The 24,562-nt window shown below is 60.9% G+C and overlaps 1 protein-coding gene across 7 annotated transcripts in view; it reads right to left on the bottom strand.

Annotated features, from left to right (window-relative positions):
* Nucleotides 1-23,306, bottom strand: part of P2ry8 (P2Y receptor family member 8) — a 28,690-nt gene extending 5,384 nt beyond the window's left edge. Inside the window, exons 1-3 of one of the 7 annotated variants that reach the window (XM_058579074.1) lie at nt 5,104-7,888; nt 4,134-4,416; nt 263-695 (exon numbers count right to left, since the gene is read on the bottom strand). Coding sequence is in view for 3 of the 7 variants with exons in the window: in XM_046443436.2 (XP_046299392.2) it covers nt 5,104-5,442 (339 nt within the window). In the remaining 4 variants the exon portion in view is untranslated. Of the gene's footprint in view, nt 1-262; nt 2,372-4,133; nt 4,417-5,103; nt 7,890-22,812 lie in introns of those variants that run through there. The other 6 variants (XM_046443438.2, XM_046443437.2, XM_046443441.2 and 3 more) reach the window with 6 other exon arrangements.
* Between the last annotated feature and the right edge of the window lie 1,256 nt (nt 23,307-24,562).

The following is a 24,562-nucleotide window of genomic DNA, read 5'->3' as shown; positions in this document are numbered from 1 at the left end:
CATGTGGAGGTTGGAGGAAATGGTGGAGGGACGCTCCAGGATCTGGCACAGATAAGTCTGTGTGCACAGGGACGCTCTCTGTGCACATCCCACCAAGGGGGCTCCCAAAGCCCCTCGGGGGGTCATTTAGGTGACCCAACGCACCCCGTGTGGGTCTCTGGGGCGTTTTAGAAACCCATCAGTGTGTCCCCAACCGGGTCCCCCAAAGTGAAGGGCAGGTGGATACTGTCCAAGCGGCCCCAGAAGAAGGCTTGGGACTTACCGTCCGCGACGCTGCTGCTGAAATGGCGGAGCCGACGGGGGACCGGGCTCGGCTTCCACAGGGCCATCTGCCACCCAGCTTGTGTCTGGTTCCCTTTCTTGACTTTGCAAATGAGTTCCTGTCACCTTTTCCAAATATGCTCACCTCTTTGGGGGGGGCGGGGGGGGGGAAGGGTTATGCAACCCGAATGCGGGGCGTCAGAGTTGGGGAAACCCAGATGTCTGTCTGGGGGGTCTCTGTTTAACCCTGCGGGGAGGTTCCATCGCGGGTGCTGAGCCCCGTGGCCAGTCGGGGTCAGTGTCCACGAGGCGCAGGGACGGCGAGTGGACCCTCCCGGGAGGGTGTTTCTGGGATGACTTAAGTCGAAAATCTGGTGGGGGTGGGCCTCGTCCCATCAGTCGAAGGGCCGAGGAACAAAGTCTGAGGTTTCCCCCTAGACAAAGGAACCCTGTGTAAAGCTGCATCTATCCATCAGCCACTCGTCTAGAAATCTCCCCGGTGGTCATCTAGGTGCACACCTGTCAATCATCTATACAGACACGTGTCTATCTATCACCCGTCTCCACAGGTGTCTGTCCACGGGGGATCAGGTCCTTCCAAGGATCTAAGGCCAAACATTGGCGTCCCCTGGAGAAGACCTCCGCGTCCAGCACCTCTGCAGCCTCAGCCCCTGCTGAGTTTCCTGCCTGTCCAGCTGAGTGACCGGTCCCCCCCGGGGGTTGCTGACCACGCGATCCGACTTGGACTCAAGTGTCCGCCCTTTCTTTTCTTCGCTGATCTGCAAGGGCCACATCTTTGGGGCCGGACAATGCGCACCGCGCGCTCCTGCGTTCAGTGGTGCAGGGACCCGCCCGGGGACGCCAGGGCCTGGAGCCGAACAGGGACGCTCTCTGTGCCCATCCGGCCGAGGGGCCTCCCAAAGCCCCTCTGGGGGTCATTTCAGGGGTCCCGAGGCACACGCCTCCCCTCTGCCTCGGGGGATGGAGGAAAAGGCCTTCGCCCTATTAAGCAGGAAAGTGAAACCAAACAGACCAGCCACCGGGGCGCACGTGGCTCTCGGTTTGCAGAAGGAGCCTGTTAAAATGCACGCAGGGGCCGGGGTCTCCGTGTCCAGCACAGACCCTGCATGGGCTCCCGGGCGGCCCCGGGGCGCCCTCTGCTCCCAGGACCAGCCCCAGGGACCCTCCGGGCCGCCGAGAGCGGGCGTTGGCCCTTTGGCCCTGGGCGCACCCTGCGAGCGAATCTATCAGCAGGAAGCACCTGCGCCCGAGGAGTGGGTGCGGGACAGAGAGTCCAACCCGCGGCCATCTGGGTGCTTCCCGTTCTAAGCTCCCCGCACACCTTGGGGAAAAAGATCTGCACCCGTGTCATCCCAGGGGCTCAGGAGGCTGGGGCAGGAGGTTTGCAAGTTGGAGGCCAGCCTCAGCAACGTGGTGGGGAGCTAAGCCACTCAGGGAGACGCAGTCTGCAACTAAGATACCAAAAAAGGGGCGGTACAGCGACCCCTGGGTCCAGTCCCCAGGTTGGGCTCTGGAAAAATACGGGCGAGGGAGCCGCGCGCTCAGGGCGAGGCGCCTGGGGCTGCTCTCTCCATTTCTGCGCGCAGAGCTGGGGACGCAGGAGAACCCCCCCCCCCCGCAGCTGGACGCCTCTGCCTCGTGCACATTTAAATACCACGCGCCCTTGAACCCAGGCCAGAGCCGTGGGGCGCGCAGGTGATGCAAGAAAGGAGCAAGAGCGCAGGGCATCTGCCGCCCCAGCGCGCCCCGCCTCCACCGCCGTCGGCTGTTCTGGGTGCACCTGGCTCCTGGTGGGCGGCCCCCTGCACCCTCCCCCGAGCACCCCGGGCTCCTCGGTCTGCAGTGCTGGCTCTGCACTGAGCGGTCCCCGGCGGCCGGCCCAGGAAGGCAGCGGTCAGGGCCTGGGTAGGGGCGCGCGCGCGCGCGCGCGGCTCGGCGGGTTGCACGGACCATTAATCAGGAAATCAGCTCTAACGGCCTCCGCTTCCCTGAAACCGAGGCGCCTGCGGTTTGCAGCTGCTCCTGCGGAGGCCCCGACCGAGGGGAGGCAACTCTGCAAAACGAGATTAACGGTTGGCCGCGTCGCCACGGCAGCCAGAGGCCCCCCGGAGCGCGCAGGGCGCAGCTGGTGCAGCCCCAGCCCCTGCCCCCCCCCCCCACGGGGCTCGCTCGGGGCCACTTTGCAAGATCTTGCAAGAGGAGGCCCAGGGTTCGTGGCCTGGCGAGCACCAGGGGGGCCCCCCTGTTCTTATTTGCTTAAGAAAAACAGCTTTACTGGGGCGCAGTCGACCCACCCTACAAGATTTTCACGCCAACCCTGAACCGCGCCACGGTTAACCCTGTTCTTCCTTTGTCCCCCTCAGCCCCCTGACAGCGAGGGATCCAGCTTTCTATCACTCCCCCGAATCCTGCTTTCCAATGGAACCGGTGTGGAATGCCTCTGTTTTCATGGCTGAGTACTATTCCACTCCACAGAGGAACGGCCGTCTTTCCATCCCTCCGCCAGTGGGTGGCCTCGCCCTCTTGGCCGTTCAGAGTGACATCCCCTTATGGCTTAACGGTGACAGCCTCAGACGGAAGGGTTGACCAATACAGCGTCTGGGCTGCAGATCTCACGGAGGCGGTGGTGTGACAAGATTGGCCGGAGGCAGCCGCCGTCAGGACCAGATGCATCCATCTGCACCTGGAGACAGTTGGGCTTCTCCTACAGTCAGTCCCCTGGGCGGGTGCTGGGGCTGCCCCGGGTGCCAGGCTCCCAGAGGACAAGGTCGCTCCCACCCTGGGCGGCAGAGGCTGGACCAGGGTCACTAATTGATAGACCACAGAACAGGTGGCCTGGGTGACACGGGCCTGTGTTCTGCTCTATGACATCATGGATGTCACCTGCTCATGAACCCCGCACACTCACTGCATCTGTCTGAACTGGATCATGTGTGACGCTGTCCGTGAGGCACGGGATGGCACAGATCTACAATCCAGGACGCCAGTCATGCCCGTCACGCACGTCCCCTGTGAGGCTGGACCGTGTGGCATTTTACGGGCAATGAGTGTGCTGTGCATCTTATGCACACGTCTCCTGCAAACTGCACCTGAACTCTGAAGTGTGCGTATGATAGACATATGACTTACCAGCCTGGCTGGCAGGTGACTGTGTGTGACAGAGCCATACCTGACGTCACTACCATTGTATTATAGATTATTATTATAGATTATTGGGAGGATGTGATTGTTCCCACATTATTGCATGCATACCTGTGGGGATTATTACATGCATAACAATGGGGATCATTGCATGCATACCTGTGGGGATCATTGCATGCATACCTGTGGGGATTATTGCATGCATACCTATGGGGATTATTGCATGCATACCCATGGGGATTATTACATGCATACCTATGTGGATTATTTTATGCATACCCATGGGGATTATTGCATGCATACACATGGGAATTACTACATGCATACCTATGGGGATTATTGCATGTATACCTATGGGATTATTGCATGCATACCTATAGGGATTATTGCATGCATACCCATGGGGATTATTACATGCATACATATGGGGATTATTACATGCATACCCATGGGAATTATTGCATGCATACATATGGGGATTATCACATGCATACCTATGGAAATTATTGCATGCATATCTATGGGGATTATTACATGCATACCTATGGGGATTATTGCATGCATACATATGGGGATTATTACACGCATACCTATGGGAGTTATTGCATGCATACCCATGGGGATTCTTACATGCATACCCGTGGGGATCATTACATGCACACCTATGGGGACCATCACATGCATACCCGTGGGGATCATCACATGCTTACCCGTGGGGATCATGCATACCCATGGAGATCCTTACATGCACAGTAGTGGACATGGTTTCTCGCCTCTCACTGAGTAGTGTAGTGGTCACTGACCCTGGCAGAAAGGCAGGAGGTGATGGACTTGCTGCAGGGGCCCCGAGAGGCCACTTCGTGCCCACGGAGGTGGCTGAGATCAGAGGACACACAGGGACCCGGGGAAGGGAACCCTCGTGTGCTGGCGGGAAGGCGAACGTGCGTCCACTGTGGACCTGGCTGGCCGTTCCCCCAACCCTGACAGGTCACCCTGAAACGGCAGAGTTCACAGTGACAGACGGGCCATCCAGCATCCCTCCTGCCCCGCCCCCCCCAGAACCGATGACCGACGTCAGCGCCGAGCTGTGCCTGGATGTCCACAGCGGCGGTGTCCACCGGGGTGCCCAGGCACACAGATGTGTCTGTCACACTGTGGAATATTACTCAGCCAGGAAGAGGAGCCCAGGAAGAGGAACGGAGCTGTCCCCTGCTAGCACTTGGATGGGCCTCAAGGATGCGCGGCTCAGCAAGACACCAGACACCCAGGGACACACGTGATTTACCCAGAGCAGGCCAGCACACGGGGACAGGAAGGTCATTGGTGGTTCCTGGGACCTGAGGCAGAGACCCTGTCTAATGGGGACTGGGGTCTCCTTTGGGGTGATGAGAATGTTCTGGGGGACGTGTGTCCCCTTTGGATTCCCCAAAATCCCACAGACGGGGCCACCTCTGGACCCCGGGGCCAGCACATTTTCAGCTCCATCGACGCCGACTGTTTTGAATCACGGAAACCAGAAGGGGCCTCCCGTCGTCCCCAAAACAGAAAACCGAAAGCAAAACACAGGTGTCCCCGGGTCCCCGTGCCCAAGGCGCTGGTGACCGGGCTCCTCGGGACAGGACGGGATCCTTCCTGTCCCCTGGGCCTCCCGCCCACAGCCACCGGGGTCCCCTGACTTACGAGGGCCGCAGGACAGTGGGATCCCGGGGGGCACTGGCCTCGGGGGCTTCTCTGAATGTCCCCTGACCCTCCTGCCTGGCCCAGGGGAGGCAGCCGGTTTGCATGAGCTCGGAGGTCAGCGCCTGTCCCCTGACGGGTCCCCGGGTCTGACGGCCGGCCACCTGTGGCCCTGGGTTTGGCTGAAGGGCAGGGACCTTGCGAAACCCGGGAGGGTTCCTCTTTCTCAGGGCCCGGGGTGGAGCCGCTCCCGAGGGGACTTTCACATATTAAAAAAAAAAAAAATGCATTTTGAACACGTTTAAAATAAAAGAGTGTCCCCTCCCTCCGTGTACTCAGCATGTGGCCGCGGGAGGTTCGCTGGGGAACCTGGGTGACCGTGGGTTACAGCGAGGCTCCCCTGGGATCGATTTTATAGGGGGCTCCTTTTAAACTCGGAGAAGGGGGCTCCCTAGGGTCTCCGTGTGGGTGTCGGGTGTCTGCAGCCCAGAAAAGTGTCCCCTGCAGACCCAGGGGGGAGGGACAGGCCTGTGGGATGGAGTCCGAGTGCACAGGGAGCTGGGTGTCTCCAAGGCCCCTCGGCTCAGCCCTGGCCCCAGGACCTTGGAATGTGCCTGTGTGGGTGGAGAGGGGTCTTGGCAGAGGGGATGGGGGTGCAGTGAGGTCCCCAGGGTGGCCCTGGCCCCAGGACCTTGGGACGTGCCTGTGTGTGTGGAGATGGGTCTTTGCAGAGGGGATGGAGGGGCTGCAAGGTCCCAGGGTGGCCCTGGCCCAGCAGGACAGGGGTCCTCGTAGAGGAGGAGATGAGGTCACAGACACACACAGAGGGACGCCCCGGGAGGACCCAGGGAGAAGACGGCGGCAGCCAGCCCAGGGGAGAGGGTCAGGAGGAGCCACTTCTGCCCACACCTGGACCTCGGACCTCCATCCTCCAGGGCAGGGGCGATAGACCTCTGCTGATCTAACCACCCAGGCTGGGGGGCTCTATGGCTAGCCTCCTGTCCTCCTTACCAAGAAGCAGGATGCGGGGTACAGGGCGCGGGAGGCCGGCCACAGGGTTTTAAAGAGTCACATTTGCTGGAAAGTGTCCCAGACGCTGCAGGACTCTCTGCCAGATAAAGCTTCCACGTGGCCAGGTGTCCCCACTCCTGGGCGGGACACCCAACGGGGCCCAGGGAACCCCCCAATATGCAATCCACCCCATGTCCATCAGGGGACAAGCAGGTGCAGGAAAAGTCGGGCAAGTCCACGGACTGGAGAGCGGTCAGCCTTGGACTCAGACCCCGACGTGTGGGCCGACCTCGGGGACCCGGGCGTTAGCCAGGGGACAGGCCACAGGGAGAGGCCAACAGCCCCTGTCCCTCACGCCGCCTCTGCCAAGGCCCGTCTCCGACAGGCAGAGAGGACAGTGGCCGGGACCTGGGGGTCTGCAGCCACATGCTCAGAGGAGCGTCCAGGGCTGCGAAGTGCCAGGCGTCCCCAAAGCAGCGAGCTACAGACGTCCACAGTGACAGGGTGCGTCCAGCCGGCTCCCAGGTGTCCAGCTGCTGCGGACCACCCGGCGGTGCTGGCCACAACGTATCCGGCTCCTGCAGACCAGGGGTGCTGGTTACTAGGTACCCAGTCCTTGCAAAGGACCCAGGTGCTGGTTACTAGGTACCCAGTCCTTGCAAACGACCCAGGTGCTGGTTACTAGGTACCCAGTCCTTGCAAACGACCCAGGTGCTGGTTACTAGGTACCCAGTCCTTGCAAATGACCCAGGTGCTGGTTACTAGGTACCCAGTCCTGGCAAACCCCGGGGGTGCTGGTGACAAGGTATCCAGCTCCTGCAGGCCACCCCGGGTCGGGGGACCCCAGAGGACGTTCTCAAGGTCAGAAGCATCCGTCTGAAGGGTCAGGTGTGTGAATTGGCCAGATTCAAGCGCCGCGATGCCCGGGGCATGCGACACCGCGATGCAGTGGCCTGGGACACCGCGATGCCCGGGGCCTGTGACGTCGTAATGGACACGTGCCTAAGAGCGTCCAGCCGTCCACAGGAGCCCACCAAGGAGCCCTGAAAGCCGACCCCCGCCTTGGGTCTTCGGCAGAGGCTCCAGACTCGGGAAGGAGACGACAGTTCAAGGTGACACCGTGCCTTGGTTTGGGGGATGCTGCCGGTGCGTGGGAGGCCGCAGGCCACTGGACCGCGATTTCATTTCCTTTGCGTATATGCCCTGGAGTGGTGGAATATTAGCCAGCCACCAACAAGAAGAATACTACTCAGCCAGGAACAAGGACAGGTGCTGAATAAATGCAACTGGAGGGTGTTCTATTGGGCGAAACAAGACAGACCCCGAGAGACAGGCACTGGGTGTTCTCTTTCCCGGATGGAAGCTCAAATTAAGGCCACCGGCCAGCGGGACAGTGACTGCTAGGGGCTGGGAGAGACACAGGAAGGCCACTTTTGATGCCTGCTGTATGCATGGAACTATGACACTTGTATACAATTGAAGCACGGGTTTAAAAAACCCCTAACCCTCAGCGTGTCCTCTCAGCAGTGGCCACACACAGTGGCCCGGTTTGCAGGGACCAAGGGGCTTCCTGGGACTTGGGATTTCAGTGTCCCCAGCTGTGGGGACAATGTGGGTCACCCCTTTTGGGGGCCAGACCTCAGGGCGCCCAGGCAGCACAGCAGGCCTCCTGGTCCGCGGGGAGGCCACCTCTGGGCCACCACAGGGTGGTTTCCCAGGATGCTCTGCAGCCTGGGGCCGCCTGGATCTCACTTCCGCCCTGGGACCTGGGGAATTTCGACCCTGACCTTTACACGGTGCCCCGGGGTCTGCTGTCCCACGTGCGGGGGGGGGGGGGGGGGGGGGGACATCTCGGTCTCACGGGGGCCCTCCGGAGAGTCCCAGGCCCCACCCTGGGCTGGGAGGATAAATGTGGTTTCTTCCCTTTTTTCCTCTCTGTCTGTCTCTGAAAGTCTCACGGTTTTCCCACATTTTCAGCCACTTTCTGCAGAGAATTTAGATCTTTTCAATTTTTCTCTCCTGGACGCAGGCAGGATTCCCTCCCGTCCGTCAAAGGAACCGCTTCGCGGCTTCCCCTGGGCCCATCGGAGTGGCCAGCATCCCGACTCTTGGACTTGGGGGCTATTTTAAAAATAAAACAAGTCACGGGACCGACAGAGACAGTCCCTAGGGTCCCGGGTGGGGCGGTTCCTGATTGACGGCTGGAGGGTAGCCCATACTGGGTGGAAACACTGCCCAAAGGCACGATCCCCGTTCGGGCAGCAGACGGTGGGCCAGGGGGAGATTTTTTTCACGCTCCTCACAACGACATGCAATTTAGCGCTCGCCCCTTGTTTCTGGAACTTTCCGTGGAGTGATTTTGGTCCACAGTGAATCGTGGGTAGGGACCCCGTGTGGGTGTCCATCACTGGGACGGGGAGCCGGTTCCTCTTTTGGTCCCCCTCTGGGTCCCTGGCTACTTCCCCTGGGGGCCCCCCGATGGAGGGTTTCAGGTCTGCTGTCCCGTGCGAACGGCGGGTCCCCAGTTGGTAGGCTCCTCGGAGGGACCGTCCCTGCCCCAGCTGGCCCACAAGGACGCGGTCACCATGAGCTGGGAACCCCGGTGCCCGGTCATCTGCCATGCGCTGCGTGAGAGTGCTGCTGATTTTTTAAATGACAATTGTGAGCTGTCACTGTTCAGAGGGACGGGGACACTCTGGCCTCTGTGGGGTCTTGTCCCCGTGACCCCCTAGAACTAGGCCACCGAGCAGCCCGCATTTCACGGATGTCACTTAGACCCCCGTCCACCATCGGCCGTCGCTCAGCCCGTCCAACCCAGGGGCAGCGCGAACAGGGCTCCTCCGTGTGGACAGGTCCCCGGCGGTTTCACTTCCTGTCCCTGCACGGCCGACACCCTGAGATCGCTGGGGTTGGGAGGGACCCAGGGTCAGAGGTGACCAGAGACATCCACGTGCTGTTCACCCCGGGGGGGGGGGGAGAAGTTCAGATGAGTGGACAGACGGGCGGACAGGAGACGGAGATGAGCGGGGGACGGGCGGGGGGATGGATGGTGGATCCTTGACGGACGATAGCGGATAGGTAGGTAGGTGGACGCTGGGTGGACAGAGGGACGGATAGAAGAGAGGGGGTGGTGGGTCACACACCTGAGAGGGAGGGAGGCCAACAAGATGGCGGTGGGTGGGTGGACAGGTGGGCAATGGATGGACGGATGGGTGTGTGGACAGATGGGTGGACGGATGGGTGGATTGGTGGGTGGACAGATGGATGGACAGATGGGTGGATGGACAAATGGATGGATGGGTGGATGGATGGATGGACAGATGGAGGGAAGGATGGGTGGATGGATGGGTGGACGGATGGATGGACGGATGATGGATGGATGGGTGGATGGATGGATGGACAGATAGGTGGGCGGATGGATGGACAGATAGGTGGACGGATGCATGGACAGATAGGTGGACGGATGCATGGACAGATAGGAGGGCGGATGGATGGACAGATAGGTGGACGGATGCATGGACAGATAGGTGGACGGATGCATGGACAGATAGGTGGACGGATGCATGGACAGATAGGAGGGCGGATGCATGGACAGATAGGTGGACGGATGCATGGACAGATAGGTGGACGGATGCATGGACAGATAGGAGGGCGGATGCATGGACAGATAGGTGGACGGATGCATGGACAGATAGGTGGACGGATGCATGGACAGATAGGTGGACGGATGGATGGACAGATAGGTGGACGGATGCATGGACAGATAGGTGGACGGATGCATGGACAGATAGGTGGACGGATGCATGGACAGATAGGAGGGTGGATGGATGGACAGATAGGTGGATGGATGGACAGATAGGTGGACGGATGGATGGACAGATGGGTGGGTGGATGGGTGGATGGACGGATAGAAGGTGGGTGGTCTGAGGACCCATCTGTCCCCTGGTGCTTCAGCAGAGCCCCCGTGGGCTCAAGGTCCCCAGGTTCCCACCCCAAGGCTACTTGAGACCTGTCCCCATGTCACACCCCACCTGGGAGCCCAGCCAGAAGGTTCTAGAAGGACGGCGGCCAGGGCCAGAGGTCCAGGATGGGGTGGGGGACCTGTCCCAGGGGCTCCACGTCCCCTTAAGTCACCGGGACTCGCCTGCCTGGATGCAGCCTTCAACCCGTCCCCGTCCCTGGGGACCCCCCACGCCCCCAGGAGGACACAGCGCCTCACACGCACCTGGGTCGAGGGACGAGCTTTGGAGTGTCACCACGGACACCGCGGAGCTGCCGGGACCCGCCTCAGGGGATCTCGGCTGAGTCCCGGGCCCGAGGGCATCCCAGGAAGTGCCTGCGTCCGCCCAGCTGGACCGGGGGTCCGTGCTGGCCCCTCCACCTGCGACGCCTGGTTTTTTTTTTTTTGCACAGTTCTCTGTGTATCTGAGGCTCGGTGGCCGGTCCCTGGGCTGGAGGTGAGAAAGTGACATGTTTCGGGTCTGACTGAAGAGGAGATTGAGGTCACAGGGCCGCTGTGGTCAGCAGCCGAGCCGGTCCCTCAGCGCAGCCCCGTGGTCCTTTCACGGAGCCCAAGCAGAGGCCACGCGGGCTCAGGGGGGATCCAAGCTGGGGGTGACACCCTGGAATCCGCACAGGGGACCCGGAGGTCCTGGTCCATATCACAGGGGGTCCCCCCAGGGCGACGAGTAGCCCCGAGTCCCTCACAGCTCAGGGCCGTGGCGCAGGACAAGTGGTTAGGGGGTGCCGTTTAGCCAGGGGGTCAGGGAGAGGTTCTCAACCCGGGTGACCTTTTTATTTTCCCTCTCAGAGGTCACTAGGAAATGTCTAGAATCAGTTCTCATGAACTTAGCCGGGAGGGGCTGCTCCTGGCTCCTGGTGTGTGGGGCCCAGAGAGGCTGCTCCACCTCCTGCAGCGCACAGCACAGCCCACCCCAGACCACCCCCAGCCCCAGAGGCCCCCAGTGCCCAGGAGACCTGCAGGACCGAGTCTCTGTCCATCATCCGTCCACCCAGCTGTCATCTGTCTGTCTGTCATCTATCTCTCTGCCTATCTATCTATTATCTACCAATCCTGTCTGCCTATCTATTTATCTATTATCTACTAATCCTGTCTGTCCATCTATGTATCTATGTATCTATCATCTATCTATCTCTCTGTCATCCACCAGTTCTGTCTATCATCTATCTATCATCTGTCATCTATCCATCCTGTCTACCTATCTATCCACCTGTCTGTCTATCTATCTGCCATCTGCCAGTTCTGTCTGTCCATCTATCTCTCTGTCATCGACCCATCCTGTCTGTCCAGGTGGCTCTCACACTCTGGGTGGGGCTGCTCCTGGCTCCTGGTGTGTGGGGCCCAGAGAGGCTGCTCCACCTCCTGCAGCGCACAGCACAGCCCACCCCAGAGAGCCCCAGCCCCAGAGGCCCCCGGTGCCCAGGAGACCTGTGGGCAGGACTTGTCCATCACACAGCTGTTACTCACGTACCCATCACTTACATTCACCATCTACTGATTTCCTGGACCTATTGATTATCGGTCACCTATTTATCTAACTGTCTGTAGCTACCTGTCGTCACACGGAGGACGGGGAACATAAAAGCAGTGTCATCAGCGTCTACCTCGGGGAACAGTCACGTGGGAAGGTTCCACAAACTGGGTGACTTGGAAGACCTGAGCAGGTCCCCACCCTGGAGGGCGGAGGCTGGACCGCGGTCCCCGGCTGAGCCCCGTCCTCGGGCTCCAGGGAGGCTCCTCCTGCCTGTCCAGCTCCTGCCCCCCTGGCAGGTCACCTGCGTGTCACCTGTGTGCATTCAACTGGGGCCAGCCCTTGGTGGCATTGAGCTGGTCACTCAACATGGGGTCCTCTGAGGACCACTTCTGTGTGTACCTGACCTTGCACGGACTGGGGCACCACCCTTCCGACCCTGCCACCTCTGCCCGTGCCCAGGTCCCCTCTGGCCAGCGTCCCCCTCCTGCCCAGGGTCTGAGGGGGTGACCCCTGACTGTCTGAGGCTGGACGCCATCTTTCCCAGTGTCCACTAGTCCTCTCCGTCCCCGAATTCCCCAGAGGTCCCCTGCCCGGTGCCTTTCCACCCAAATCCTAATGTCATCACGGAGCCATCGACATGCATCTAGAGATTGCAGCTGTGGGGCCAGCGGTCAGCCCAGAATCAAAGCCACCCGGGGGGGGGGGTGGACATCCTGCCCCTGCCTTGCTGCAGAGCCGGGCGGGCTCGGCCATTTGCAGGAGAGCTCAGAAACGGCAGCCCAGCCGGGCTGTTTAGGGACCAGCCAGTCCTGCCTGCAGGGCGGCCACAGCTGCACCTCCAGAGGGCTCATCAGGTGACCGGGGAGCAGGGGCGGTTTCAGACTTGTGCTGGGCTTCCTGTGACTGTGACTCACAACCTGCAGACGGTTTATGACCCCGAAGGAGGAAGCCAAGGATCATTATTTCTGCACGCAGGGGAGGGGAAGGGCTGGGGTCCCCTGCAGGTGCCCAAGGAGGTGGGGCACCCTGGGGACGGGGGGGCAGCTGCCTGGTGTGCGAGGGTCTGGGGAGGCCAGGGAAGAAGTCCCAGCCTCCAGCTGTGGCCTCCAGCTGCTGCTGTCCCTCCCTCCAAGTCAGACAAGGAACTCAGAACCAGGGCTCTGGGAGGATGGGTCAGGGGAGGTGACGGATGGAACTGTGTCCCCCTGAAGGAGAAGCTGAGGTGGTCTGCTCCTCGGGGACCTGCAGGCGGGGACTTATTTGCAAACCAGGATCTTTGCGGACGCCATCCAGAGGCATGGTGGGGCGGGGCGGAGGTGTGGTCTGGCCTCAGTCTGAGATGACTGGGCGTCCTTCTCAGAAAAACGGACTGGGAGACAGACAAGGGGACCCAGTGTGAACCCAGAGGTGCAGACAGAGCCACGTGGCAACCGGGCAAGGATGACGGGTGGTCAGCAGACGCTGGACAGGCAGCAGGGACGCTCCCCGAGGCTCAGACAGAGCGCAGCCCGGGGACACCTGGAGAGAGACTTCTGCCCCGGAAATGCAGAGAAGGTGTCACCGTGCTGTGACGTCCCCAGGCTGTGGGGTTTCAACAGCCCTGGCCTCAGAGGGACCATGGGATCCTGGGGTCCAACCCTTTTCTTACTGCATCTGCACATCCACCTCTCCACCACCCACCTGCCCTCCACCTCTCCATCCACCCACCACGCGTCCATCATTCATCCACCTTTCCACCATCCATGTGTCCATCCACCTCCATCCACCCATCCACCCACCCATCCACCCATTAATGCATCCATCTCCATCCACCCATCCACCCATCCACCCATCTGTCCATCCATCATTTATCTTTGCATCCATCCATCCATCCATCAATCCATCCATCTTTATATTCATCCTGCCTTCCATGTCTCCATCTACCCATCCACCCATCCACCCACCCATCTCCATCCATCCACCCATCTCCATCCATCCATATCCATCCATCCACCCACCCATCTCCATCCACCATCCATCCATCCATCCATCCATCCATCCATCCACCATCCATCCACCCATCCATCTCCATCCACCATCCATCCACCCATCTCCATCCATCCACCCATCCATCTCCATCCACCATCCATCCATTCACCCATCCACCCACCCACTCACCCATCCACCCACCCATCCACCCACCCACCCATCCATCCACCCATCCACCATCCACCCATCCACCATCCACCCATCCACCATCCACCCATCCATCCACCCACCCATCCCCACCCATCCATCACCACCCATCCACCCATCCACCCATCCATCCACCCCCATCCATCATCCACCCACCCATCCACCATCCACCCATCCACCCATCCATCCACCCATCCATCTGTCCATCCATCCATCCATCCACCCACCCATCCATCCATCCACCCACCCACCCACCCATCCACCCATTAATCCATCCATCTCCATCCACCCATCCACCCATCCACCCATCTGTCCATCCATCATTTATCTTTGCATCCATCCATCCATCCATCATCCATCCACATATCATCCCCTCCATCCCATCACCCATCCACCCATCCACCCACCCATCCCATCCATCCACCCATCCCATCCATCCATCCATCCATCCACCCACCCATCCCATCCACCATCCATCCACCATCCATCCATCCATCCCACCATCCATCCACCCATCCATCTCCATCCACCATCCATCCACCCATCTCCATCCATCCACCCATCCATCTCCATCCACCATCCATCCATTCACCCATCCACCCACCCACTCACCCATCCACCCACCCATCCACCCACCCACCCATCCATCCACCCATCCACCATCCACCCATCCACCATCCACCCATCCACCATCCACCCATCCATCCACCCACCCACTCACCCACCCATCCATCATCCACCCATCCACCCATCCACCCATCCATCCACCCATCCATCCATCATCCACCCACCCATCCATCCATCCACCCATCCACCCATCCATCCACCCATCCATCTGTCCATCCATCCATCCATCCACCCACCCATCCATCCATCCACCCATCCACCCACCCATCCACCCATTAATCCATCCATCTCCATCCACCCATCCACCCATCCACCCATCTGCCATCCATCATTATCTTGCATCATCCATCCATCCATCATCCATCCATCATATCATCCTCCTCCATGTCCCATCACCCATCCACCCATCCACCCACCCATCCCATCCATCCACCCACCCATCCATCCATCCACCCACCCATCCATCCATCCATCCACCCATTCATCTCCATCCACCATCCATCCATCCATCCATCCACCCACCCACTCACCCATCCACCCACCCATGCACCCACCCATGCATCCACCCATCCACCCACCCATCCACCCACCATCCACCCATCCACCATCCACCCATCCATCCATCCATCCATCCACCCATCCACCATCCACCCATCCATCCACCCATCCACCATCCACCCATCCATCCATCCATCCACCCATCCACCCATCCACCCATCCATCCATCCACCCATCCACCCATCCATGCATCCATCCACCCATCCACCCATCCACCCCCATCTCCATCCACCATCCATCCACCATCCATCCCCCACCCACCCACCACCCATCCACCCACCATCACCCACCCATCATCCACCCATCACCCACCCATCCACCCACCATCCACCCATCCCCACCACCCATCCATCCATCCACCCACCCACCCATCCACCCATCCACCCACCATCCACCCCACCCATCCATCCACCCACCCACCCATCCACCCATCCACCCACCCATCCACCCATCCATCCATCCACCCATCCATCCATCCACCCACCCATCCATCCACCCATCCATCCATCCACCCACCCATCCACCCATCCATCCATCCACCCACCCATCCATCCATCCACCCATCCATCCATCATCCACCCACCCATCTGTCCACTCACCCACCTGTCCATCTGTCCACCATCCCTCACCCACCTGTCCATGCGTCCACCCGTCTGTCTCTACACCCAACCATCCATCCGTTCCTCCCCCAAACTGTGCTCGACCTGGGGAATTTCTTGGGGTCTCTCCTCTGCCGACCCACAGCCCTTGGAGGAGCCCCACCTTTCTATGCCCTGGGGCTGGGCTGAGATTTCTCTGTTGCTGCCAGTCCACGCGCTGCCAGCTGGCCTGTCCCTGTCCTGGCTAGAGGGGTGGCCTTGTCCTGCTCACCCTCGGCATGTGAGCATGCTAATCCAAACTGGAGGCTCGATGCCCCACCCCACCTAGGAGGCTGCAGGGGCTCTGTGTCCAGGGGGGAACCCAAGACAGAGCAGCTGGCCCTGGGGAGCCCCCTGACCTTACTGAGCCTCAGTGTTCCCGTGTCACATCTCACAGGAAGGTTGTGTGCCACATGACTGTTGTGACCGCATCCTAAGCAGGAAGCCATGCACATAACTGCTGCACCCCTGGGGACTTTAGGACATCGGGTGGGTCCATCAGACCCGCCGTAGCTCAGGTGTGCCTTGGGGAGCCCGTCCGTCACCCAGAGCCTTCAACCTTGTAGGACATCTGAAGCCAACTGAAGGGTCCCAAGGAAGCCCAGAGGAGCGAAGCCCTCCCACGTTTGCATTAAAATGAGCTGTGCGTTCAGCGTCCCGTCTAGGCACCGCCCGGGTTCCTCTTGGTATGGACAGTCCACCTTCCAACCTCGGAGGGTCAAGGATGGGCAGCGGGGAGGACACATACACACTAGGGCCCTTGGTCCTGGGAAGTGGGGGCACCAATCCTGGCCCCATCCCGCTAGACCTGGTCAGTGCAGAGCCCCCGTGCTCATTCCAGACACGGACACTGTGGAGTGACCGCGTCTTCTAAATCCAAATTATTCCACTCTAGAAACAAGACCCGTCTGTCAACAGCCCTACCTATCCACCCGCCATGTCTACGATCCATGGACGAATGGACGGATGGATGGACAGATGGGTGGGTGGACAAATGGATGGGTGGATGGGAGGATGGACAGATGGGTGGATAGGTGGATGGACGGATGGATGGGTGGGTGGGTGGGTGGATGGGTGGGTGGATAGATGGGTGGGTGGATGGATGGATGGGTGGGTGGGTGGGTGGATGGGTGGGTGGATGGATGGATGGGTGGATGGGTGGGTGGGTGGTTGGATGGATGGGTGGATGGGTGGGTGGGTGGGTGGATGGGTGGATAGATGGGTGGATGGGTGGATGGATGGGTGGGTGGATGGATGGATGGGTGGGTGGATGGGTGGATGGGTGGGTGGATGGGTGGATGGGTGGGTGGGTGGGTGGATGGACAGATGGATGGGTGGGTGGGTGGATGGATGAGTGGATAGATGGGTGGGTGGATGGGTGGATGGGTGGATGCATGGATGGGTGGATGGATGGGTGGGTGGATGGATGGATGGATGTGTGGAGATGGGTGGATGGATGGGTGGGTGGACAGATGGGTGGATGGGTGGGTGGATGGACAGATGGGTGGATGGGTGGATGGGTGGATGGATGGATGGGTGGGTGGATGGATGGGTGGATGGACCGATGGGTGGATGGATGGGTGGATGGATGGATGGGTGGATGGGTGGGTGGATGGACAGATGGGTGGATGGATGGATGAATGGATGGGTGGGTGGATGGATGGGTGGGTGGATGGTGGATGGATGGGTGGGTGGATGGATGGGTGGGTGGGTGGATGGGTGGATGGATGGATGGGTGGGTGGATGGATGGGTGGGTGGGTGGATGGGTGGGTGGATGGATGGGTGGGTGGGTGGATGGGGGGTGGGTGGATGGGTGGGTGGGTGGATGGATGGGTGGGTGGATGGGTGGATGGGGGGTGGGTGGATGGATGGATGGATGGATGGGTGGGTGGATGGGTGGGTGGATGGATGGATGGATGGATGGGTGGATGGATGGGTGGATGGATGGGTGGATGGATGGGTGGATGGGTGGATGGGTGGATGGATGGGTGGGTGGATGGATGGTGGATGGATGGGTGGATGGATGGATGGATGGGTGGGTGGATGGATGGGTGGGTGGATGGTGGATGGATGGATGGGTGGGTGGATGGATGGGTGGGTGGGTGGATGGGTGGATGGATGGATGGGTGGGTGGATGGATGGGTGGGTGGGTGGATGGGTGGGTGGATGGGTGGGTGGATGGGTGGGTGGGTGGATGGGTGGGTGGGTGGATGGGTGGGTGGGTGGATGGATGGGTGGGTGGATGGGTGGATGGGTGGGTGGGTGGATGGGTGGGTGGATGGATGGGTGGGTGGATGGATGGGTGGGTGGGTGGATGGGTGGGTGGATGGATGGGTGGATGGGTGGGTGGGTGGATGGGTGGATGGGTGGATGGGTGGATGGATGGGTGGGTGGATGGATGGTGGATGGATGGGTGGATGGATGGATGGGTGGATGGGTGGATGGGTGGGTGGATGGATGGGTGGATGGATGAATGGATGGGTGGGTGGATGGATGGATGGATGGATGGGTGGATGGATGGGTGGGTGGATGGGTGGGTGGATGGATGGGTGGGTGGATGGATGGATGGGTGGGTGGATGGATGGATGGGTGGGTGGATGGATAGAGAGTGGATGGAAGGATAGCTGTCCACTCATCCATTTTCTCTTTCTGTATCTGTCACTTGTCTATTGATCATGCGTCTCTTGCTCTCCGTCCAGCCTAGGCCCTCTGTCTCTCTGCTGTCTCCGCCGGTCATCTCCATACCCACTTAGCGTCTATCATCCCTCTGTCTCTCGCCATCCATTACCACCTAATTACCTGTTTGGTTATCTGTCCATTCTCTATCTATTTATCCGTCTCCTACCACAGTGGTTCATGACTAGGGAAAAGTCTTGTCACTCTCCTCTGTCCCCAAGGGACGCCCATCAATGTCTGGAGACCTTTCTGGTTGTCAGGATTGGTGGCAGATGCATGAATTGGTCCAATGTGGCCCACACCACGGAAAATCGCCCCGCCTGGTGCCGGCACAGAGCGGCTGTGCCTCGGCCCTGCACATCTCACACTGGACCCTGCCTCCCCTTCCGGCCCTGGCCTCACCCGCACCCCAGGCAGGGAGCTCATCCCTCGCGCCAACCCCGTAAACAGGGTCCAGGTCTTTCATCCTGGCCTGACTGCTCACTGCCTGACGTGGCCAGATTCCCCTGCTGTGACAAAAACACCCAGCAAAACAACTTAGAAGGTGAAAGGTTCATTGGGGACCACGGTTTCAGAGGGTTTGGTCCCTGGCTGGCTCCATTGCTGTGAGCCTGAGGTGGAGCCCAACAACATGGCGGCCGAGTGTGGAGGAGGAAAGAGGCTCAGCTCAGGTCATCCAGGAGGCAGAGAGAGAAGGGGAGAGGAGGAGGCAGAGAGAGAAGGAGGAGGAGGAGGAGGAGGAGGAGGAGGAGGAGGAGGAGGAGGAGGAGGAGGAGGAGGAGATGGAGGAGGAGGAGAAGATGGAGGAGGAGCAGAATGAGATGGAGAAGGAGGAGGAGGAGGAGATGGAGGAGGAGGAGGAGGAGGAGATGGAGGAGGAGGAGGAGGAGATGGAGGAGGAACAGGAGGAGGAGGAGGAGGAGGAGGAGATGGAGGAGGAGGAGATAGAGGAGGAGGAGGAGATGGAGAGGAGGAGGAGGAGGAGATGGAGGAGGAGGAGAAGGAGGAGGAGGAGGAGGAGGAGGAGGAGGAGATGGAGGAGGAGGAGGAGGAGGAGGAGGAGGAGGAGGAGATGGAGGAGGAGGAGGAGGAGATGGAGGAGGAACAGGAGGAGGAGGAGGAGGAGGAGGAGGAGATGGAGGAGGAGGAGGAGGAGGAGGAGGAGGAGATGGAGGAGGAGGAGGAGGAGATGGAGAAGGAGGAGGAGGAGGAGATGGAGGAGGAGGAGGAGGAGGAGGAGGAGGAGGAGGAGGAGGAGGAGATGGAGGAGGAGGAGATGGAGGAGGAAGAGGAGGAGATGGAGGAGGAGGAGGAGATGGAGGAGGAGGAGGAGATGGAGGAGGAGGAGGAGGAGGAGGAGATGGAGGAGGTGTAGGAGGAGGAGGTGTAGGAGGAGGAGGAGGAGGAGGAAGAGGGAGAAGGAGGAGAAGATGGAGGGGGAGGAGGAAAATGGCCGAGGACAGGACATAGTCCTCGAGGGCACATCCCCCCAGGACACAGTCCCTGCAGTTAGGTCCCCCTCCCCGGCTCCCCCCACCCCAGCAGCCCAGTCGGCTATGGATTGATCAATGGATTAATCCTGAGTGAAGGCAGAGCCCCATGACCCGCTCCCTCCCCCAGAGCCCCACCTCTGGTCCTTGCCAAGATTCCACCCCCATGATGTCTGGGGGCTCCAGGCCCTGAGAGGCCCCTGGCCTATCCCCCTGTCCCCACCACCCCCGGTGACCTGCCATGTCACTTCCACAGCCCGGCTCCAGGGCATCCGTTCCCAGCTACAATCTTCCAGCATCGATGTTGGGGATTTGCTGATGGAGTCTCACCCACCAGTTGGGGGCCACCTTGGCCTCTGCATGTGGCAATCGTCCATCTGGAACACGCGTGCACTGTCCCGCAGTGGTCCTCTCCGTCCACTTCCTACCTGGCCCAGCAAGTCCCAGGGCTCCCAGGAAGCCCTCTGGGATCCCTCCTCACCCTGAACCCTCCTGGCCTGAAGCCCACCTCTGTCTTGCTAGACTGCTGGACCTCTGTGCTTGTCCAGCGCCCCCTTCCCCTCCTGTGTCCCCACTTGAAAAGCGGCGCTGGGATCAGCGAGATGGAATCCATTACACCTGTCCCCACCGAGATCTGGCCTTGAGGTCCGATGGGCACTGCCCACCAATCAGCTACTGGTCAGTCCCTTCTGCCCAGACTCCAACCCCTACTTGGCACAGCGGGTTCGGGGGATCCACAGGGCCATGGCCACTTGCAGCGGCTGCACCAACAGCCTCGGCCTCCAAGGGTCCCGTCCACGTTCTCGGGCACCTCCTGGTACGGGGGAGACGCCCCGGGGGACGTGGCCATCACAGCGCCCACCCCTCGGCCCTGGCCGTTTCCCTCACGCAGAGGCAGCAGCAGCAGGTTGGCAGCAGCTCCGAGGTCCCCCGGGCTCAGGGGCAGCGCAGTCACGCGCCGTGGCCCTAAAGCCGCGCGGACCCCGCCCCGGTGTCCAGCGAGGACACCTGGAAGCCTCGGAGCTCTCCGGGGGGCTCCCAGCGCCTTCGCAGCGGGCAGCGCCCCTGGGGGGGGGGCCGAGCTCTCGGCGCTGCCCAGGGGCCCTGGACAAACCCTCAGCAGGAGCAGGTGGGGGCTGGGCTCCTCGTGCCACCTGCAGCGCCGCCCGCCGCCACCAGGGGCCGAGAGGAGCTGGGCAGGACCCCGAGGGCTGGTGCGCGAGGGGCGGCCTAGGGAGGGGGCGCCCTGGGGAGAGGGCCACCTGGGGAGGTGGGCGGAGCTCCAGGAAGGGACGCGCCTGGGGACTGGGAAGGGGTCACCTGGGGCAGGGGGTTGCCTGGGGAGGAGGTCACGGGGGGAGGGGGTTGCTAGGGGAAGGGCACCCCTGGGGAGGTGGCGCGCCTGGGGAGGGGGCGCGCCTGGGGAGGGGATCACTTGGGGAGGGTTTGCAAGGGGCAGGGCGCCCCTGGGGAGGTGGCGCTTGGCGAGGGGGCGCACTTGGGGAGGGGTCACGTGGACAGGGGGTCGCCTGGTGCGGGGCCTCACGGGGGAGGGGGTTGCTGGGGGAAGGGCGCCCCTGGGGAGGTGGCGCTTGGCGAGGGGGCGCTGGAGGGGCACAGGCCGTGCCTGGGGAGGGGCTTCTTGACCCCGGAGCTCCCGAGGCGGCGCGCGCCCTGGGGGGATGCGCCCGGGGAGGGGGCGGGAGCGGACCAAGGCCCCCCGGTCTCGGAGGACAGGGCCACCCTCCCTCAGCTCGGTCACTAGCCTCTCGCTGCTTCTCCGCCCACCAACCCTAGGACAGAATCAGAACTTGGGTAGGGCCCGTGCGGGTGGGCGGTCCCCAGAGGGTCAGACGGTCCCTCTTCCCTCCCCGGGGCCTCTCAGTCCCCTGGACGGCGGGGCAAGAAGCAGCCAGAAACCTGGACCCAGGGCGGTATTGCACCCTTGGGGTCACGTGGGTCCCCAGGGTGCCTCCCGGGGCGCATCCAGAGCTCTGTCCAGGAGCGCGGGCACTGGCCTGGGTTTGTCCAGCGGGTGTCCACCAGCGGGTGTCCGCCTCCCAAAGCGGAAAGGTTCTGAAACAATGAGGCTGATGTCTAGTACCGCCCACTCCAAGCCAAGTGGGAGGCCAGCAGTCAGCCCCGGGGATTCTGTATGGGCACCCCGGTTCCTCATCCGTTAGGGAACACCTCGGTCCTTTCCCTAGGACAACAAGTCACCTCCCTGACCTACTGATCTCTTTTCCTTGGGACGAAGACCAAGTCTTGCTCAGCTGATGAGACTGTCACTAAGTTACGGAGGCTGGCCTCCAACGTGTGATCCTCCTGCCCCAGCCTCCTGAGCGGCTGAGTCGCGACGAGGAGAGACCCAGAGACCAGCAGAAAGATTGACAGGATCACTCAGGGTGCCCTTCCCCCCCACACCCTGTGGCTTCCGCCACTCACTCGGGGGCGCCTTTGACCGAGGACCCCTCTTATGATTGCTCACAGGGCACCAAACCACACACACAGGACCGCGGAGCAAAACAAAAAGAAGAAGAAAAGAAACCCAAAAATCCCCTTTTTGACTTTAAAAACAGAACCTCGGGACTGTGGTTTCTCTTTATAGAATGTGACCCCAACGGCGGGTGGGGGGGGGGTGTCTTGTTTGTGTCGCCTGAAACTCACATTTCGGAAGCTCAGTGGATTCGGTTGGGCCGCGCGCGCGCGCTCTTTGCTCTGATTAAAACTCGCAGGGAACCCGGGTTTTCGGAGCCAGCGCCCACCACGGGCCTGTTGGTGCCCTGCTGGCTGGGGACCCAGGGGCCACCTCTCTCAGGACCCTCTCTGGGGGTCCCCTCTAAGCGGAATAACTGGGGAACTTGGGCTGCGACTTTGCAAAGCGCGCTGATGAGGTTTGGCTCTCTTCGCATCTGTGCCTCCACGAGGGGAGCCTGTCAGTGACCTGTGCATGTCCCAGTTCCCTGCTGGACCCTCGCTCTCTCCCAGCAAGCCTCTCGTGTCCCCTGCCGAGGCGTACAAGTGAGGACTAGGCGGCTTACCTGCACCTGTGGCGGCCAGAGTCACAGCTCCCTGTGGCAGGGTCTCGGGCGGGAAAGTGGGATCCGAGACAGCGTCCCCAACCAGCCTCGGAGCGCTGGATTCCCGAAGCCAGCCCGTCGCCAGACCCCCTCAAGTGCCTCTGAGTCAGCCCGTGTCGGCACCCAGGTCCCCGGGAAGCGCCCCTGGCTCTCGGCAGCAGCAGCAGCCGTGCACTCGCCGGCCATGCGTCCCGCGCCGCCCTCTCCAAATGCAAATTATGCAAAGTCCACCTCCCAGCGACAGCGAGCCCGGCGACCGCAGTTGGGGACTTGAGTGAGGTGGAAAAGGAAACCTGTGTTGAAATTTCCTGTCACACTGCACTCGCTCGCTCTCGCTCGCTCGTACCGAGAAGCCGCCGGCGCGCCCGTGCGCCACGCCTGCCTCCGCAGATCCTCGGCCTCCACGGAGGATGGGGGCCCCCTGCAGCCTCCACCCGCGCCTTGGACCTCTGCACCCCGGAAAGGAGGAAGCATTTTATTTTTCTAAGCTGGACTTGTCGTCCCAGTTGGGACCAATTTCCGTTTTTTATTTTTTAAGTAAAAAAAAAAAAAAAAGATAAATATGTATATTTGTGAGCAGAGCGTATTTCCTCTCGGGCTGAGCAGCTGCGCGCATTGCGACATCTTGTCGTCGTAGGAAGCTAGAATGTCACATGTGAATGGCCTGGGGTCACTACTGCCTGCCACCCGTTGCTCCTGGACACGGGCTTCACACTGTGCCCTGGACCTGGTGATCTCAGGACCCCACGGGTGGCATCTCAGGCACCAGCCCCCCGGTCCGTGTCACCCACATGCCCTGCAGATGGCTCAATCCGACATTCCCCGGGGGTGGTGCCTCGCTGTGACATCACGCTCTGCATATCCCCCCCTGGGCGCTGGGGACAGCTGGGAGGGGGCGTGGATTCCCGGGGCCCTCCTGAGCCCCTGGTGTGGCCCTCCACCCACCACCGCCCAGTCTTGCTGCTGGGTGCACGATGCTGACTCAGCTGGTCATGGGGCACCTTAGAGGGTACACGGTGCCGGACAGTCCTAGGCACGGGGTCACCAGGGGCTCCCAACTGCAAAGTCACTAGCAAAAAAAAAAAAAAATCATAAGAGTGGCGTGGGACAGATTGGGGCCCTTATTGACAGTCCAAGCTGAACCCAAGGTTTCTAGCTCAAGGGGAAAGTCCATCTCTGAGCGGGCACCGTGCCCAGTCTTCTGCTGGGGCCTGCAGCTGATGGACGTGGGCCCACACGCCGTGCGGAGGGCCGGTCTGCTTTCCTGGAGCCTCTGGGGACTTTGGCAAACACCCTCAGGGATGCCATGGGAAATGGATTCATCCTGAGCGCCCCTCGGGTCAGCCAGGTGGACAGGATTGGCTGATGTCGCTGAGCATGATAGTCTCCCGCTCCATCCATTTTACCGGCAAATGCCATCCTTTCGTTTTTCTTCATGGCTGAGTAATATTCCACTGTATATGCAGACCACATTTTTCTTCATCCATTCATCTGTTGTGGGACACCTAGGCGGGTTCCCCAGGGGATCCCAGCGGCCTTTGAGACAGCTGGAGTGGACCTAGAACACTGCAGTCATGGCCCCCCTCGGGGACCCCGGGTCTGATGGAGGAGCCTCCTGAGCACACGCAAATCCCCCTCAAGCCATACGGACCTCCCCAGAGCCACCTCCTCCCAGGGCCAGAACTTAGAAGGAGCCCCCAGACCACAGGGT

This window comes from Marmota monax, unplaced genomic scaffold, assembly GCF_021218885.2.
Source record: "Marmota monax isolate L192 unplaced genomic scaffold, Marmota_monax_Labrador192_F-V1.1 WCK01_AAM20220418_F8-fsc00168, whole genome shotgun sequence".
NCBI lineage: Eukaryota > Metazoa > Chordata > Mammalia > Rodentia > Sciuridae > Marmota > Marmota monax.
This window is presented reverse-complemented; position numbering and strand designations above follow the sequence as displayed.